This window comes from Aedes aegypti, chromosome 1 (assembly GCF_002204515.2).
Source record: "Aedes aegypti strain LVP_AGWG chromosome 1, AaegL5.0 Primary Assembly, whole genome shotgun sequence".
In the NCBI taxonomy this organism is placed as follows: domain Eukaryota; kingdom Metazoa; phylum Arthropoda; class Insecta; order Diptera; family Culicidae; genus Aedes; species Aedes aegypti.
Window position 1 is genome coordinate 214341534 of NC_035107.1, and position 12350 is coordinate 214353883.

At 35.4% G+C, this 12350-nt stretch overlaps 1 protein-coding gene across 7 annotated transcripts in view; it reads right to left on the reverse strand.

Moving 5' to 3' along the window:
• The window catches only part of LOC5572167 (filamin-A), a 391843-nt gene that overhangs the window by 330701 nt on the left and 48792 nt on the right, over window positions 1-12350 (reverse strand). For 4 of the 7 annotated variants that reach the window (XM_021857517.1, XM_021857516.1, XM_021857522.1 and 1 more), the window contains exon 2: window positions 5391-6153. The exons of 1 other annotated variant lie outside the window; for it this stretch is intronic. In XM_021857517.1, coding sequence (XP_021713209.1) covers window positions 5391-5822 — 432 coding nt within the window. In that variant the 5' untranslated portion in view covers window positions 5823-6153. Of the gene's footprint in view, window positions 1-5390; window positions 6154-12350 lie in introns of those variants that run through there. 2 more of the 7 variants (XM_021857523.1, XM_021857519.1) reach the window with 2 other exon arrangements.

The following is a 12350-nucleotide window of genomic DNA, read 5'->3' on the forward strand; positions in this document are numbered from 1 at the left end:
ATAGAATATGTATTCTTGTTATATTCATGCATTTTTATTTCTGCTATTGGAATGAAGCGGTACTGTTATCTGTGCGAATGCAGAACACGCGTGGGCTGTGATTTTGGATTGGAAGCAACGCTGAGTGGCGGCATAGTGAATTGAGCTTGATGGCAATCGTTGAGGGATTAGCCTGGCACTGAATACGATTTCCGAGCAATGGCTTATCGCGGTTAACTTGAAATGATGGCTGGGGATGGGTATTTGATCGACTTCGACGTATTGAAGTGAAGGAATTTTTGGAGGAATGCAAGAAGAAGTCCTTGGGCGATTTTTTTTTGAGCTGTTCATGTAAGAATTTCTGACGAATTTCATGAAGAGAAAAAATGAATATATCCCTGGAGTAGTTCCATAGCAGGGTATCAACAGATCTTAAAACTGGTGGCAGTGACGGATCCCAGCAGGAAAAAAAAAAACTTTGGCAATAAGCTGTAAGAATTCCTGAAGGATTTTCTGGACGAACATCTGGTGGAGCTCGTGGAGGAATCTTTTTAATTGCTACCTGGAAAGATGTACTTCCCATGAACAAAGTTTGAAAAAAAAAATGAATGAGAACCTTTTAATCAAGTCGTAAAGGAATCCTTAGAAACGAAGAAGAATTCCTGCAAAATTCATGGAGCAAACAGTAAACCTTGAAGATCTCCTGAAGAAACACCTGGAATTTCTGGAACAATTCGTGTCGGGATGACAGGAAAAATTCCCTAAAAATATTCTGAATGAATCGTGGTGGGATTCTTCGAAAAATGATCATTTTAACTCTTAGCAAAGTTCTCTAGTCATATTGTCATAATCTTTACATTACCTTTTTGTGAAGATTAGATAGGATATGTTCAAAATCATGAGCGCAATAGATCAATATCAAATTATATTCTAAGATTTAATAATAATCCTGTGCAATTTTGTCTCAGAACCTTATACGGATTATCTTACAATCAAGAGCAGATTTCTGAGTGCATTATACCATGTTCAGCGTACTTGCCCCACGATTTCTGTGATTTCCTACCTAATGGAAATTACAAACGAAAAAAAAAACTCGCATAGTAAATTGTACAATACATTACTAACTGTTTAGACACAAAAATATCCAGTACCGTAAATTCGGGTGAAATTGATCAGTAGGGTGAAATTGATCACTGTGTCACTCGATTTTATTTCTTCCTGATGGAGCACAAATATCAATGTAACCTGCAGTGAATGAATGTTGTTTGTCGTAAGTATGTCCAAATTGTGTGTTGTAAAGTTTTTTGCGTTCAAAAATGTTCATTTCTATTAAAATAATGTAAAATTTCAAAATCTTGTACGGTGCAGTGTTGACAAACATCAATAAACGTTTAGTTCTAGACAAGGATTTAGACATGGTATAATCCTGAAAGTTTGTGAGGATGCTTAAGATATATCCCCAAACTAGATTTCATAACCAAAACTCGTACCAATTCGTTGATTTGGTTGATATAATTGAATTTCTGGTATATATAAGGAAATTCCTAAGGAAATTGCATACATTTAGGCGTTTTCTGCGTAATTCTTGAAATTTAAACATTCATTATTTCTATAAATATTGTATTGTTAAGAATTTGGCAAGCATATTCGGATTCAGGAAGCTAAAATTTATTATGTAAAGTTGTTTTGAAAATTAACAATAATGGCATTGATAAGTGATCAATTTTACCCCGAAATAAGACCTCCCGATTTTTTATTTTAGACATATTTTTTAGCACTAATAATACATTTGTTAGAAAATTTTGATACTTGAGTCAATGAGCCTCACCTTCATACTTGTTTTCCTGCATTCAGTTGTTTGGCATTCTCAACTCTATAGAAATCAGACAAAAAAAACCGTGAAAAGTGATCGATTTCACCTGAAATTACGGTACAAGGTTATAAAATCGAACCCTGCCTAATATTAGCAAATTCTACTCAGGATTCTGAGAAGAATTCGAAAGATTTCTCGGGGAAATGCTGCGACCTGATGTTTTGTTACAAAACAAGTAAATTTATAGAATACCAGTAGCGGTATAGCGGTATTTTTAACAGAAACGATATCTTGCCCAACCCGTTTTATTGTTCTATGGAGCTGGATAATTTTTTTGCCGTAAATCCACAAAGCATATTCTAATCAATTTATCAAAGATTGCTGTCGAGAATCTTGTCAAGAATTTAACAAAAATCTTCCAAAGAGTACCCAAGAGACCTCGCTATTTATTTATCCACCAAAGATCTTGCCATGAATTCATGAATAATTTTACAAGTAGTCTGTTGGAAATTATTGGAAGAATTTACTGTAAATCTGCAGAAGTGCAGATCTCGTCAGTAGCCTTATAAGAACTTTGCCATGGATCTAGGACTAGTCAAACTAGTAATCGTGACAATTCTTAACCATGAATTAGAATCATCAGTGACTCCAGAAATCCTGTCAAACGGAATACTTAATGAATTCTTTTGAATGAATCCATTTTTTTTTTTTGGCACAGCTATTCGCCAACCTCAGCAAAGGATCTTTTCTAGTATCCACTAGAAACCTTTAAAATAATTTCCTTAAAACCTTTTCAGGAATAGTTGCTTTTTTATTTATTGTCAAAATCAAAAACTGTCCAAGAAAGTTTTGTAAGCGACATCATTTCATGAAAGTTTGTCGTAAAAATGATGGGTATCCCCTTAAAACTCATATATTCTCCATAACTTCTAAATTTGAATTTCTACATTTTTACAATGTTCTACTATGTTTAAGGTCCTGTAAAACTACACACTTTTGCCGAAGACACTGAAGCGTTAGCTCTTCATTTTGAAGTTTTACGAACGATTTTCTACGGATAAAATTGTTGCTCTTCACGAATGATTGTCTAGATAAATTAAAAAAAAAGTATGCAGAGTGGCTTATTTGGTTAAGGTCCAGAAAATATATAATGCGCTAACTGAGCAACAAAATCTGTTTCAACTCTGTTGCAATCCACTGGTCCGGTACAGAAAATCGTCAATGGATTTCCCAGAGGTTTCACTAAAAATTCTTCTAGGGACGAGAATGATTCATCCTGAAATCCTACATGAATGTCTCCAAGATTTCCTGCAAGAATTAGGTACTTCTTTTCCTATGGCTACCTAATCTTTCGTGGGTTGCTCCAGGATTTCTTACATTAGTTTTTCTTAGAATTTGGCCAGATAAGAGTGCATCAGGAAGTCTCCAAAAAATCCCTTAGGCATTCCGTAATTATACTATGAACACTTTTAAAAATCCTTCAACATTGATTCCAGGGCTACTACCAGGATTTTTTCCAAAGCAATAGATATAAATAGAGATTCTTCCCCTAATAACTGCCTGCCCCCAGAGGATACTTCGAAGAACTTCGTGAGAAATTTTTCCAGGGGTTCTTTTAAGAAATTGTTAAAGTTTTTGTCAAGTTTTTGTCCAAAAATTACCCGAAGAGTAACCCCAGTTTAATGTTTTTCAAGAGATAATCGTCATGAATTTCTTCAGCTATTTTTAAGTAATGTCTTTATTAAGTCCTCCAAAGATATATAAAAAATCCGTTTTGGATTTTCTTCAGTAATTGCTTGAATTCCTCCAGTAATTAAATAAATAATTTGTGAGTAATTGGCTTGTTTAGGGGTATCCAGTTTTTACTTAATCTACGTTAAAATTTGAACCAGAATTCAAAATTTCAAATTTTTCCGTGCCCTGAAACTATTTTTAAAACTCGTTCGAAATTAGTATGGAAATCACTTTTGAATCACCCCTCGGAAAATTTTGTTTCGAAGAGTGCTGTCATTGTGTAAATTGAAATGTCATTGAGTCTATGGATTGTAATATTTTTCAATCATTTATAATATCAAAATTAGGGTATTGAAGCGCAATAAAATTGTGATATACAGTCAACTCTCCCTAACTCGATATTGAAGGTACCATCGAGTTAGGGAGGTATCGAGTTACAGAACACAAAACCAGTGCACATGCGATTCAAGGGACCATCGAGGTAGCCATGAAAACCAACGTTTAATATGGTTCTCTAACTCGATATCGAGATACCGAATATCGAGTAAGGGAGTGTTAACTGTATTAAGAAAAAAGTGCTCTTTCGATTAAGATACAGAAAACAGTTTTTTTATTATTATTAAACAATCCAATTCCCCTAGAATTCTTTCAAATTTTTTAAAGGATTCATGCAGAAATTATTCCAGACTTCCTTTCATAGATAACTCCAAGGATTTTGTATGGCCATTTACAATGGTTACGTGAACACAATTGAGATACATTTTTATGCATTCTTATTTCAATTGTATTGAAATCTTACAGCCGCTGGCTTGATGTAGGGTTAGTCATGTATTTTGGACAACTATCTGTTATATACCAATGTTAAGTTCGTAGATGGACTTAGCTTTAGTTTTAGTTATAGTCCATCACATTATCACTTTTGAACTTATATGCATGCCAATTTTGAGCGCATTGCATTTAATATTTGTTCTTGAATTGTACATTCTCTTGCAGTCGTAGGTTTCACAGTAGTTCTGTCGATACAATTCCGGTACATTATACAATTTTGATATTTTTGAAGCCAATTTGTATTTTTTATGAAAATGATCATTCATGTAGCATGGTATCTGCATAATGCAATACAATTTTTTTTGTACATATATTCTGCACCATATCGTTGGAAATAAACATAGAACGACTAGCCTGTCAAAATCATATGCATGTCCAAATTATATATGTTACCCTACTAATTCATTTCCTATGCTCTTTACACATTTTGGACCTTGCAAGATCTGACTGAGACCCCAAATTTCAACGATTCCTGGAAAATGGCAATCGCCTGTAATGTCCTCCAGCTCATCGCGAATCAATGCCATCATTAACCGACCTGTGGACAAGTTGATACCCCCTGCTCATAAAAAAACTACCAAGAACTACCAGCCATCGTGATTCACAATTCGCACGATCACCTGCTGATCCGCATCGCACTTGTTGATTCAGCAGGCGATGACACGACACCACGGCCTGCTGACTAAACAGCACCCCAAGTTGATACATCATTCTCATTCACCGGTCACCCAACTCAGGGCCATCTTGGATGATCGTGCATACCACTCGGCACCAGTCAGTAAGTGTTAGAGGTTCCAATCCAAAAAGCAGGAGTTAGTTCCGTCGCATTAGTAAGCAAAATCCGCATCAAGCCAGCCGAATTGTATGCTAACGCACGAATCACACGGTAACAGAGCGCACAAAATAAAACTGAAGCGATCATAAAAACTTGCGAATGCCCAGCCACAGATCTTCTCCGGCAATTGCCAAAAGCCACTCGAGCCCGAAAGTCTCACACTTGCGGGCCAATTTCGGTTTCTTCGAATTTCTTCTTCACCTGCCGCTGTTGCACCAAGTTGCTGCTGCTGTTGATCCTCTGGCCGAAAACGCTGCTCAGTTGACTGAGGACACTGGCCCGGTTCTTCAAAATATTTTGATCATACAACTCCGACGACGGGCTACCAACAATTCGAGGGCCCAAGATTCGACTGTCCACCGAAGAATTGCAACTGCTACCGTTGCCGGTTTTCTGATTAGAAGAGGAGATACTGCGACGAACGTCTCGACTTGAACGCGGTCCGGATTCAACTAACGAGGACGTAGACGACGTCGAAGAATCGCAGCCACCACCACCACCAACACTACTGCTGGTATTGCTGGAGCTGCTGACGAGGCTTTGGGCTCTGCCGCCCATGTCAGGGACTCCATCATCTCCTCCGCAATCGCCGCTACCGCCAGCGACGGAATTTATGCTCGATCGTCCATACATGGCTATCACGGGATTCTCTCTCTCTCTCTTCGGCCAAGACTTCGACGACGCCCCGAACGGCCGAAAGCGTTTTGTTTACTCTGTACCGCTCTCTCCCGAAATGGAACCGGCTCAAAACAACACCACGCTCAAACAAACCACTTGTTGATCGTTTCTTCACCAACACTAATTCCCGCCGAGGGCTGCCTGCCGTGCAGGTTGATCGCGACTTTTGTTACAGATCACTCTCCGGCGGATCACTTCACCAACACCACTAACAAACGCAATCTGGCCGCAATCATTTAGTCACTCTCGCTGGATACTTTGGAAAATCTCAAAGTAATAATTTCACCTATCCCGCAAAACAGAATCAAAATCAAAGTCGAAATATTGATCGAAATCATCCTCATTTATCAAGTGTCTTGTTGCATTTCAAATGCACTTGAAACAGTCATACGGAGAGGGGGCCCACAAGACCAATTAGCGTCGCTTAAGCCGTTTACAGCTTATTCTCTCAAGAGGCCAATAATCGAATTATTGTTATGAAATTGCCGGTGCTGCTTCTCCACCGTCGCCCACCCACTTCAGCAGCCAACATCAGTAAGTGTATGAATACATTGTATGCGGGAAAGAAAGAGTCTGTTTTGATGCGTGGTTGGTGTGCAATAACTGTTGGGAGCGTGCGTGAGTCTCTCACTGATTGCGTGCGCGAGAGAATTGTGGTGTATGCGCCTCGATGCAGGCAATTTGTTGAGATCGTTTTAATTTTTCGTTTAGAAGCTTTGGTCGGAGCGCTTGTGCTTTTATGCTGTTTATGAGTTCAATTGACCTATTCCTCTGAACATGATTCAAGATTATTTTATATTCACAGAAAAAAAATCATTTGTCCAGAAAATGTTACAACGTGCCATTCGACAATAGTTACGACAAACAACGTTCAAAATTAGTGAAAATGCTTTCCGTTTAGAGATTTGAGACTGTAGAACAGGTTTTCTGTAAGCGTTTCAAACATGCTACCATCTCATCATATTATAATTAATGAATATAAAGCCTCAAATGTTCTTGATTCCAACGACAAAAGATCTGACAAGTTTTATATTAACATTCTACACTCTCGCATGTGTTTGCTTAGCTGATAAACACCTGTACACTAGCCTGGGACACGGTTATATGAAAAATTTAGATTCACGCTCTAGTCCACTTTTTGGATTGCATTTAGGTCCCAAAACAACTGTGCAAAATTTCAGCTCGATCGGAGAAACTATATTTTAGCGCCAGCCGTTCGAAGTTTGTATGGGATTTACTATGGGAAAACTTACTTTTGCAAAGAAAAATCGCCAGAGGTCGCCCATTCATCCCTATAAAAATTCTGTACACAGATCTCGATAGGTATTTCTACGATGTACAACATTGCCGAAGACTGCAAAGCAATTCGATACTTGTGAAAAAAGTTATTAAGCATAGACTATTCTGAAATTTTGCCCGATTTTGTTATTGTAATTGTAATTGTAATTTATTGGCAATACGATAACATGTTAGTATTTACACTTTAAATCATGTCAAGGAACATATTATTGTTATTCTTTTACGTGTTAATCAACGTCGCGTTGCCAATAGGTTTTCATTGAATAACTTTTTTCACAAGTGTCTGATTGTTTCGCGGTCTTCGGCAATATTCTTCATCGTAAAAATACCTATCGAGATCTGTGTACAGCATTTTTATAGAGATGAATGGGCGACCTCTGGCGATTTTTCTTGGCAAAAGTAAGTTTTCCCATAGTAAATCCCATACAAACTTTGAACGGCTGGCGCTAAAATATAGTTTCTCTGATCGAGCTGAAATTTTGCACAGTTGTTATGGGACCTAAATGCGATACAAAAAGTGGACTGGAGCGAGAATCTAAATTTTGTCCCACACTACTGTACACTCAACCCAATGTGATGAATTTTATTTAGATTAAGTAAAATCCATCACATCGCACCCAACCCCCCTCACAGAATCGGAAGTGCAAATTTGACCATGCATATGATGTTCATTTTTGGGGTTTTTGAAATAGATGCGTCTACCCAAAGTTATTAAGCAAACGACATTTCTTAATTTTTGGGAGAAACAATTTTTTTTTCACAAATTCAACAATACAACAAAATTCAAGGCGTTGACAGTTAATCAAAATTCATTGCGGTGGCATGAAGTTTTTTCAACATGAAATTGATTGTGAAAGTCAAGTGAACATGTTTGAGCAAAAAAATGGATTTCCTATAACAAAAAAAAACTTTATTTCACCCACAAAACCATACAAAAACGTATTTCCTGAGCTTTTTATTTATTTATTTATTTATTGTCGTCAATTATGTTTGTAGACCGTTACAGAGAGTTTCTTATGCGCTAGTTACACTTCTACATTCAATTACCTAATTTTTTTCTTAAGATAATGTGCGGAAGTATTGTTTTAGATACGCTTTGGACCAAGTTAAGTCGATTGAATTGTATTGTTTATTATAAATAGTCATCATTTGGTTCATTGGCCCAAATTTTGCATAATTAGTACGGTGATAGTTGATTGCAAATAGTTCTCGATGGCGTAAACGTCTGGATGGTACATAAAAGTTTAATGTAGATAATAATTCTGGTGAATCAACTTTATGGGATACAATATCGTTTATAAATGAAATCATGGCATATTCACGACGCTCTCTTAGTGTTTGAATAATAATCAACATACATCTAGCTTTGTAAGATGGTAATGGAAATTTTGTCCAACCTAATTTGCGAAGAGCATATAATAAAAATTGTTTTTGCACCGACTCTATCCTTTCATCATGTACTGTTGAAAAAGGTGACCAAATTATGCTGCAATATTCAAGTATTGATCTAACATAGGCAATGAACAATGTTTTTATTGTGTATGGATCATTGAAGTTATATGCGAAGCGTTTAATGAAGCCTAACATATTATTAGCTTTATTTATCATAGTGTTATAGTGATCAATGAAAGTAAGTTTTGAGTCTAAAATTATGCCTAAGTCTCTGATTCTATTACATTTTTCAACATTTTGATTGCCTAAAGTTATTGTTACATTGGGAATGTCTCTTTTCCTGTTAAAAGATATCAGGTTACATTTTTTTACATTTAGTTGTAGTAGGCTTTTCTGACACCTCGTGTGGAAGATTTGTACTTCGTGTTTAAAAGTATGTATGTCCTGTGCAGTTTTTATTTCCAAATAAAGTTTCATATCGTCAGCATAGATTAATACTTTTATTTTGTCAAGAATAAACGACAAATCGTTCACAAACAGTATAACCAAAAGCGGACCTAAATGAGAGCCTTGTGGAACCCCTGAAGTGGCATGTATTGGAGTTGACTTTTTTCCTTTGAATTTCACTTTTAGCTCGCGATTCAATCCATTTCAGCAATTTGGCTTCAATACCAATTTTTTGTAGTTTAAATATAAGCATGGGTATATCAACACGGTCAAATGCTTTACTAAAATCAGTGTATAAAGCTTCTACATGATTTCCATTTTCCATAGCACTCAATGAATAGTTTACAAATTCGAGCAAATTAGTGGCTGTCGAATGCCCTTTAAAAAAGCCGTGCTGCGCTGTAGTTATTCTGTTTTTGATTTGGATGAATACTTTTTCATTTATGATAGCCTCAAAGAGCTTCGGAATGCACGAAATAAGGGCAATGCCACGATAGTTAATAATATCAGATTTTTTGCCAGATTTGAAAATGGGAACAAGGTATGAGCTTTTCCACATCTTTGGAAAGACTCCAGACTCCAGTGACATATTAAAGAGCCAAAATAAGGGAGTAGTTAATTCAATTGCTAAAGTCTTCATGAAGATTGGTGGAACTCCATCCGGTCCATTTCCTTTGGTTGCATCCAAGTTTTTCAAACCATTCAATATTTCATGCACATTTATATGACTGATACCAACATCGTTAGGAAATTCAGAATGGAAATCGAAATATTCATAATCACGATCAGCTTCAGAGTATGTTGTGTATACTTCTTGAAAAAATTTTGAATATAAGTTGCATATATCTTGTGAGGTATGGCCAGCCTTTTCATTAAAATACATTGTAGAAGGAAAGTTATTGGATTTTAGTTTAGATTTAACATAGTTGAAGAAATTCTTTGGACAGTTTTTGATTTCTTGCTCAGTTTTGGAGTTGTAGCTTTCATATGCCAATCGCATTGCTGAGTTGAGTTGTACGCTCATATTCAAATATACTTGTAAATGCTCTTGACTTTTATGCTTTTTGTAAATTTTATGTAGTTTCTGTTTACGATTCTTCAAATATATTATTTCTTTATTGAACCAAACAGGCTGTTTTGAAAAACCATTACACCTTTTTTTAATGATTGGTACTTCTTCTAATATTATTTTGAACAAACAGTTGTAGAAAACTTCTATTGAATTATTTACATCATCTTTGCTTCTCAAAGTCGATTGCCAGTTAATGTTATTTAATTTATTTCTAATGTTGTCATAGTTAGCTGAATTAAAGTCGAATATTTCCTCAAATTCATTGTCAATATAGAAATCTGTATTAGAAATACACTGAGAAAATTCTATTGCCGTATGAAACACTTCATTTTTCCAAAGTGGAGTCAATGCCTCATTAACACAAAAGTCATCAGAGACGTTTGTCAGCAAGAGATCAAGATAACAGTTTTGTTGATTTTTTACATGATTGATTTGTGTTTGTAAATCAAAATAAATATTTTGAGTGTTATTGGAAACATACTTTTGTACTCGAACATGCTTACTTGACTTTAACAATCCATTTTATGTTGAAAAAACCATATGTCATCGCATTGAATTTTGAGTTACAGGCAAATGGATCCAAAAAATAGGGTTTTTCGAAATATTTTAGTTAAAATAAATTTTTGAGTGTAATACAATAAACTGTTTCTGTTCAGACATGTTCACTTGACTTTACAAGAAAATATATGCCGAAAAAACTATATGTAATAGCCTTGAATTTTTGTTTACAGACGAACAAACTTGGGAAATATTTATGTAATTTTGTAGGTAGAAATAATTGTGAGTGTAGTCAAAAATATACTTTTCTACTTTACAATACCTACTTGATCTCTGCAAATGAATTCATTCTGAAAAAAATACCAGTCATAGCCTTCAATTTCGTTTTACAAAAAAAAAAGTTTAGCAAATACTTTTTTGTGTGCTTCTCTGGGTAAAATAAATTTTGAGTGTTTCCGGAAATGAGTTTGTACACTCAAACCAGAGTCTATGAATGGAGAGTTGCGCGAAGAGTGAAACCAAATCTACCTATCGAACTGTCAAACCGTCTACCTATCGAGCAGACCAGCAAAACAGATAGGGGCTATTTTCGAAGACGAAAAAGAACAACCATTCAAAGAAGCCTCTTCGCGCAACTCTCCATTCATAGACTCTGACTCAAACATGTTCACTTGACTTTCAAAATCAATTTCATGTCAAAAAAAAAACTATATGTCATCGCTTTGAATTTTGAGTTACAGGCAAACGGGTTCAAAAATAGGGTTTTCGTGATATTTGAAGAAAAATTAATTTTGAGTGTAAACAAAAATTTCAATTTCTGCTCAAACATACTCACTTAATTTCTACAAGTAAACTCTAGCCGAAAAAACTGCACATCAAGGCCATAAGTTTTTATTTATTCACGAACAAATTCAGGACATAAGTTGTTCATGTAAATAATAATAGAAATAAATAAATAAAATTTATAGGGTAAAATAATTTCGAGTGCAATATTTTTTTTCTACTTGACTTCTAGGGGAACACGGGGCAGTATGGACACCCTAAGGAATTTTTCTATTTTGTCTGTAAAGACACGAATATTATACATTTTTTCATGTGCAGTATACTTTTAAGAGGTCTCAAGCATTTGTTAAACATTGTTGCAAAATTTTGAAAAAAATATTTTGTTTGCAAAAATGGGTTTAAAAAAAGCTCATATTTGGTAGTCACCATCAAGCTAGCGGGACAAAGTGGACACCCCCATGGGGCAGTATGGACACCTTAACATTTATAGGAAAATTGTCCCACGATCATTTCCAAACCTCGAAAAATGAAGTACACATTCAGGAAACCATAATGATAGATCACTGTTCCACTGAAAACATGATTAAAACCAATTTACGACTTTTTTCGTAGTGATGCTTTCAATATTGCCTCCAGATTAGTTTTAATACAGAACTGACGATTTTCAACAAATTTGTGGTTCCGAATCATAATCATTGCATTGCACGCTAAATATTTTTGGATAGTTTTGTGTATGAAGTTACATTTCTTTTTCTTTAAAGTGTCAGCTCTACTTTGTCACTCGGTGTCCATATTGCCAAAACAGTATAGGAAATTTTCATATAAGTTTTTCAGTGTCTCAAAGTAGCAGAAAAAAATCTACTATATTTTTGAATTTAGCATAAATAATTGAAGATTCAGTCAAGAGCTACATTTTCGGTTAACTTGTAGTCATTTGCCTCTGAAACCTTATTTGGTGAGGTGTGAATGTTATAATTTTTAAACCCAATTAA